Here is a 7,467-nt window from a genome sequence, read left to right as displayed (position 1 = left end):
TCACATAGCATGTGTCTTGCCCAGCCAATTTCTGAAGGCCCCCTTGACATCTTTATTCCTCATGCTATAGATGAAGGGGTTCAGAACAGGAGTAAAGATGGTGTAAAATGCAGAGACTACTTTGCTGTGGCCCACTGAGTGGTAGGACCTGGGTCTCATGTAAATGACCATGAGGGTGCCATAGAACATCCCTACCACAACCATATGAGGGGAGCAGGTGGTTAAGGCTTTTTTTCTGGCTGCAGCAGAATGCATTCTTAACACAGCAGCCAGGATGAGACTGTATGAGGCCACAATGAGAGACAGAGGGATCAAGAGCATCAGGATGCAACAGATGTACATGAAAAACTCAAAAACAGTGGTGTCCGCACAGACAAGGCGCATCAAGAAAGGTGCCTCACAGAAGAAGTGGTCTATCTCCCTGGAGTGGCAGTAGGGGAAGCTCAGAGTGGCACTGGCTTGCATCAGGCCATCAATTCCTCCCAAAAGCCAGGAGCCTGCTACCAGTTGGGAACATAGCTTGTGGCTCATGAGAACATGGTAGCACAATAGGTGGCATATGGCCACATAGTGGTCATAGGACATGGCTGCCAGGAGGAAGCACTCTCCCCCTCCCAGAGTGAGTAACAAGAAGATCTGGGAACCACAGCCAGCAGAAGAGATAGACCTGGAGTTCAGCAGGTAGTTGGCTGCCATTTTGGGGATGATGGTGGAGACCAGCATCAAGTCCATGAGGGAGAGCTGGCTGAGCAGGAAGTACATGGGGGTGTGGAGTCTGGGGTCTGTGTGGATGAGCAGGATCATCAGGATGTTGCTCACCAGGGAGGCGATGAAGGTCATGAACACCAGAGAAAACAGGACTCGATGGGTCTGTGTGTGGTCAAAGAGCCCCAGGAGAATGAAGTTCATCGCCGTGGGGTCAGTGGAGTTCTCCATGGCTATGGGCAACCTGGAAGGCAGGAGAATGTCTGAAGAATTTGGCCTGGTTAAAATGAGGATCTGGAACTTCCTTAAAATGGCTTGGTCACCTGACAGAAAGCCTTATCCTGGAGGCCTAGTTATTTAATTTTCTTCTCTCCAGCAAAACATTTTCTGTAGCATTCATGGTTCATAGCTTCCAGGAGTTTAGTATATTCTCAATTCCAGCTAAATTAGAAAAAATGTATACATGGCCTTATACAAGCCTCTCTCTCAGGTTGCAGCAGAGTGCTAGTCTGAGAAGGCTGATGCTTGGCCTGTGATTGCCAGTGTGATGCCTTTCATGACATCCTGGCCCAAAGAAGCCATGTTGTGTAATCTCAGGTTTCTACATTGGAATATCTCCCTGTTGGAGGACTTTTGAATTCATGTAGATTAGTGGATGTTGCATTTTCTCTTGTGATTGTAACTTTTCAGTTTTCTCAAACTTGTATTGAAAGGAGTTTCTGGAGATTTCCTTCAATGCTAGGATGAATTGAAATTTAAAATTTAAATAAGCAATCTAAACAAAAATGTATAACCACTGAAATCAGACTTTGCTGTTTAGGAAAGAAAACATGACTAAATTTCTCTAATCCACAAAGGCAGGGGTGTGCCCCACCATGCCCACCTCCTCACCTGTTCACCACTTCTCCTCCTGATCAGGAGCCATTGGGCAGTACAACACCCTCTGGGCAACTGTCTTCCACATCTAGTGGGTACTCAAAGAGCTCCTATGTTAGACTGAAAATTCCTATTTTAAAAGTTGATAATTTCTTAGAGGAACTTAAATAACATGAAGAAACAAACAGTGCTATTTGCAGGCTCTCACACTTAAGTAATCCTAGGTTCTTACAGGCAGGAGACAAGCGCCAGTCTGTTAATTAAGACTGGTCCAAACAAGCTTCTTCACATGAAGTTAGGGTGGATTATGAACAGGACACAGAGCCTCTCCATTAATCACAGGATGGCTCTCTTGTAACTGAAACCTCCAGATGGTGTTTCTCTGCCATGAAGTCCTGCATGGGTGAAAGGCTCTCTTCTCACACCTCAGTGAGACTTATCTTCTCCTTATAAATTTAAGTTTGTACAGAGAATAATAGATTAATGAGTACCAATACAAAAATGCATGGGTTCAGTCATAATCTATGTGTAGCAGGCCATTTCTCATTTATTTTTTCAATTTAATTAAAAACCAAGATAAATTTTGTAAGTGGGCAGCACACCTCTAATAAACACTGCAGCTATACTAATGTAGTATGCCAACAATGCTCTTTAAATTTAAATATTTAGATGTTCTTGTTATCAAAACAACCATTGTTCTAATTATCATATTTAACATTATTGTTATTATATTGAACATATTACTGTCACACCCTCTTAATTGCATATGTATATGTACATCCAGTTTACCAATTCTTAATCACTGCTGCATCAGTTAGACATTATGCATATAGCATATTATACTTATAAATGCCTAGTAACACTCTAATACTCATATTGTGATCTAAGTCCTTTATATGTGGTAAGAGTTTCTGTAGTAATCAATCTTAAATTGTTACCTTTATTTTTTTGAGGATAAATGAATCCCTTACTTTCTCACTATATTCAGCTGTCAATCTTTTTCAATTCCTGCAGCTGTGATGTTGTTAGGTATTTTCAGGAGCAGTAATAATTTGCCAGTCATAAAACCATGAAAATAAGTTTTGAGTCACATTTCCCAACATACCAAGGCAGAAACTGTTCTACTCCTTGACCCCTGGATTAATCTGCAAACTCATTGTAAAATATTTTCCTCTTCTTTCTATTGAAAATGTTTCTTACACATCTTGTTTTTTTATATACAATTGCTTTATTTTATCATTTATATATATTGTAGATATCTTCCCTGAACTATTTTATAGAATCCAAAATTTTATAACACTATTTAGCACCAAACTTTGCATTATATACACCCATGTTGGTGGACTTACATGCTGTTACTCATATGAGGGTGGGCTGCATTATGTGAGTAGCTTTTCAAATCTGAATTCTCTGCATAATTTTGGAATAAAGGTGCCACTGATTGCTATGTAAACTATATTCATAATCACTGTGAGTTTGGTATTGATTTTCACTGTTAGCAAATAGTGCTATCATAAATCTCAGTCTTACAAATGCACTGGTCCAAGCTTGTCTTCCCATTTCTTGGTGTGGATGGAAAGGCTGTGCTCTGTAACTGGCTCAACCACAGATGAAGGAGGGCTTGCTGTGACTAAGCCAGGCAGCACAGTGTACCTTGGATAGAGGTGTGATTACTGGTAGCTAAATTAGCCTGAGAGTGGAAGAAAAGCATCCAAGTCCTGCATAAATCTACTCAGAAAAGGTTTGTGAGATGTGGGGCAGGTCACCAGCCCCCTGAGACATGCCCCGGCAGGTCCCAGACTTGAGAGATCCTCACACTGCCCTGGAGGCTTTCAGCCCTGGCTTCCTGCTGCTGTGGATTCACTCTCTTTTTTTTTTATTTTTTATTTTTTTTATTTTTATTTTTTTTATTGTTGGTCGTTCAAAACATTACATAGTTCTTAATACATCATATTTCACAGTTTGATTCAAGCGGGTTATGAACTCCCAACTTTACCCCGTATACAGATTGCTGTATCACATCAGTTACCCTTCCATTGATTGACATATTGCCTTTCTAGTGTCTGATGTATTCTGCTGTCAGTTCCCCTCCCCTCCCCTCCCCTTTTCTCTCTCTACCCCTTCTACTGTAAAACATTTCTTCCATTTGTATTATCTTGTCTTACCCCTCCTTTCCTCTTATATATCATTTTGTATAACCCTGAGGATCGCCTTCCATTTCCATGCGATTTCCCTTCTCACTCCCTTTCCCTCCCACCTCTCATCCCTGTTTAATGTAAATCTTCTTCTCAAGCTCTTCGTCCCTACCCTGTCCTTGTTTACTCCCCTTATATCAAAGGGGTCATTTGGTATTTGTTTTTTAAAGATTGACTAGCTTCACTCTCTGACCTGTGTTTTATAAAAACAGCAACAGCTGTGCCGACACCAGCTTCCCAGGAAATCTGCCCAGCATAAAATACTTTAATGTGATTTGCACTCTCTATAAATATGTGAAGAAGAAAATCATTTGACACTAAAAGTATTTCAAAACATTTTTGTGATCTGATGAACTTTTCACTCACTGAACACTTCTTTCTATTTAAATTTCCACATGAAGTATCCTGTGGAATGTCTGCATATTAACAAGTGGACACCTAAAATCCAGAAATTTATGTGAGTTGTTAAGACAAATTCTAAAAATTAAAGAACTATTATGCATTTGTCTTCCTTTCCTTATCTCAATAGAATCATTTCTTTTAATAATGTGCTTACAGAAATACAGATTTGTGGTCTGGGGACTTAACCTTAAAAATCTATATATCTTACCAGTAGATGGATATAATTAGGAAACTTAAATCAATATTCACCTCAACTTTATTCTGTACAGACTGGATGGACTAACAATATGTATTAGAATAGTATGCACTCCTTCCATTTTTTGGTGATTACAAAAGAAAATTCATTCAAAAACGTTGTAGCATGCATGACCCTTCAGTTCCACAAATATTGCCCATAATTATTAAGTTTAGAATATTATTACAATTGGTCATGAATAGATACTGCCTACCCAAATATTTTGGAAAAATAAATAAGTACTTTAGGATTATAATATTGTGTGTGTGGTTGTGTGTGTGTGTGTGTCAACATCACTTTGGACTCTGAACTTTGTCCATGTTTCATAAATTCTTTAAATACAAAATAGTCCCACAAGAGCACTGCTAATTTAATCATCGTAAGGCTATTGTGCCCTTTCATTATTAGTCTTGAAATTCTTCATAAATTAGCAAATTAATTTTAATTAGTAAAATTAATATACTTAAAGAATTGAATTAGTAAAATCAATATGATAAAGAATTATTTTGAGTTAATATATCATGGATATTTTCATGTATACTATAATTTTCACAATTTTTTTTCAAATTTGGAAGCATTAAGTCAAATGATAAAATTCTAGAATGTGTTTATCACACAAAAAAATAGATGTTGTGGCCAAATGAATACATTTATGAATGCCTCCATACAATTAATTTCAAGAAACATTTGTGGGGACAAAGAATTGTCAGTTCATTGCCTTTTCCTCTCTATATTGAAAACAATGACATCCTGCTGTTGCTTATTTTCCAGCTACATAAGCTTTGTGATTATGGGGAGCTCACTTCTTACATCTATAGTGTATGTCCACCCACTTCAGTGTGGTTCCCCAGAATGAAAAAAACTACAATCTTTCCACCGAAGGTGCATGTCATATATCTTGCTGACCAATACTTAAATTTGTCCTGAATAGGGTAGTTTTCTTCAATCAATCACAGAATTTACCATAAAGCACCCTTCACTAGGTCTCCCAGGGACAGAGTGTTAGCTCACTTCCAACATGGATTATTACAGCTGTGGCAAATATCGCCCTAAGCCCCACTTGGTCAAGGATAATCTTATCTAATGTTACAACAGATAAATGAGGCAGACTGTGTTTACATTTTAGAATTGCAGATGTATGATTCTTCAATCTGCATTTGGGGTAAAATTGGGAGTTCATAACCCACTTCAATCTAATGTATGAAATATGATATGTCAAGAGCTCTGTAATGTTTTGAACAACCAATTAAAAAAAACGAATTGCAGATGTAGAAAGAGAGTATTTAGAAAATGGGTTTTTTTAGTTTCCTGAAAAATCAAAGGGAAATGTTTGTTCTTAAACTAGAGAACATGACTCCAGAATGCAGGCCTGAGAGAGTCCTCCTAGGTTTCCCCATTCCCAGGTTTCATTACAATTACAACAGTGTCAAGACTCATGTACTGAATAAATCAAATAACATGAAATAAATAATGGACTTTCCAAGGCTTAGGCTGCATCCAGGGATAAGCTTTCTGGTAACTGACAAGTTAATTCAAGTAGGGCACACCACTGTGATAGTCATTCTCAGCAGATGCAGTGCCCCAAACACCCTTATTGCACAAAGAAGTAGGTGAGAAATACTTTATTAATTTACCACAAATGAAAACTCTTTGACTATAGGAATGCTGACCTAACCCATGGGAAGCAGTGGCTCTGTCCCCCTTGTAGTTTTAGTCACTAGCCAACCCGTCAGTGTGTTCCAGTGAACTCCCCCATTCCACAGGAGTGGGTTGAGGGCAAGCAGGTGGGCTTGTGCATGACATAATTACTGGTTTCTACTATGGCAGTGACAGGTCCTGAGGGGTAGGCACACCTGTCTGCAGTCGGTGTTTTAAAATGTGGATAGAAGCCGTATCCCAAAGTCATAAGAAAAACACAGGAGTGAAGACAGAGTGATTAATCTGTTACTGTTTCCTAGTCAGCTCTCACTTCATCATAGAAATCACTGCTCTCAACTACTGAAAACCTCCTGGAGTTAGGTACACAGGTTTAAGTGAGAAGATTCACTGCATTTATCTAACCCAGAGCTGAACCTGAGTACCTCTCACTGTTCCTGAATTCTTTATCAATATTTTTTGCCTAATTTCAACCTGATAAAATGAAATCATTTAATTTAAGCATAGAAAATATGTAGTGTCTGTAGAAATTGATAGGTTTTCTACAATTACTGTGTTGATGCACAAACATTCAGACTTCAGTTTCTCCTGATACTATGCACTGCCTGTTGGAATAGCTTACTATCAACTACACTGTGATAATTTTAAAAATATAATTTGTTCATTAACATGGGTGAAAATGTAGAGCTAACCTTGTACCTGGAAAAAACCTAAAGGAAGGAAAATCACCTTGAGTAAACTGAAGTTGTCACTTCTTTAAGTTCCTTTTCAATAGACAATGAGAACTATTATACAACTATGAAATTGTTAACAAGGAACCCAAAGTGACAGTTACAATGGTCATGCTATTTGACAAAAGTAACAGTTATGTTTTGCAAATTTTACAAAATGTGTTTGCAAAGAGTAAAAGGAAAGTTAAGAGATTATTGGATGAGATCAAGATACTTTAATTCTTGATTTTAAAATTATGTATAGGCCTTAAAAATATGAAAAAAAAATTGACAGCAATGTAAGCTTTAGAGAACACTACCTCTTTCCAGCACTCAGGCTAAGTCTTGGCACTGACCTGCCTCCTGAGCAGCCACTGTGCAGGGCCCGGAGCTCCCATGTTCTGGCCCTGGACCACTCTGTACTTGTATAAAAGACTCTGTTGCTTGTGTAAAATGAGAGGCACCCATCCAAAGTCCTAGAGCACCTTACCATCAGGCTAAGGAAGTCTCAACAGGAGCATGTTCACTAGGATGAGGTGACAAGACATTTTCTCTTCTTATTAGCTCAATGCAGATGATTCTCAAATCCCAGGATATTGGATCCCTGAAGCAAACTTCCTGCAGGGCTAGTGCACTGTTATTACCAGGATATGATTCATTGAAAGGAGGCAGATTTCCAACAGTAAAT

The 7,467-nt window shown here is 38.5% G+C and overlaps 1 protein-coding gene across 1 annotated transcript; it reads right to left on the bottom strand.

Moving 5' to 3' along the window:
• On the bottom strand, positions 1-936 carry LOC101960951 (olfactory receptor 2T12). The gene has a single exon (XM_005342925.1). The coding sequence runs from the start codon at positions 934-936 to the stop codon at positions 1-3; it is 936 nt and encodes a 311-aa protein (XP_005342982.1).
• Positions 937-7,467: the final 6,531 nt, after the last annotated feature.

Source organism: Ictidomys tridecemlineatus, chromosome 1 (assembly GCF_052094955.1).
Source record: "Ictidomys tridecemlineatus isolate mIctTri1 chromosome 1, mIctTri1.hap1, whole genome shotgun sequence".
Lineage (NCBI taxonomy): Eukaryota > Metazoa > Chordata > Mammalia > Rodentia > Sciuridae > Ictidomys > Ictidomys tridecemlineatus.
The sequence above is the reverse complement of the archived record's forward strand: the minus strand, read 5'-3'. Positions and strand labels throughout refer to the sequence as shown.

What these genes read in the sequence shown, in the direction of transcription:
- LOC101960951 (XM_005342925.1), bottom strand. Translation starts at nt 936, where the DNA reads ATGGAGAACTCCACTGACCCCACGGCGATGAACTTCATTCTCCTGGGG.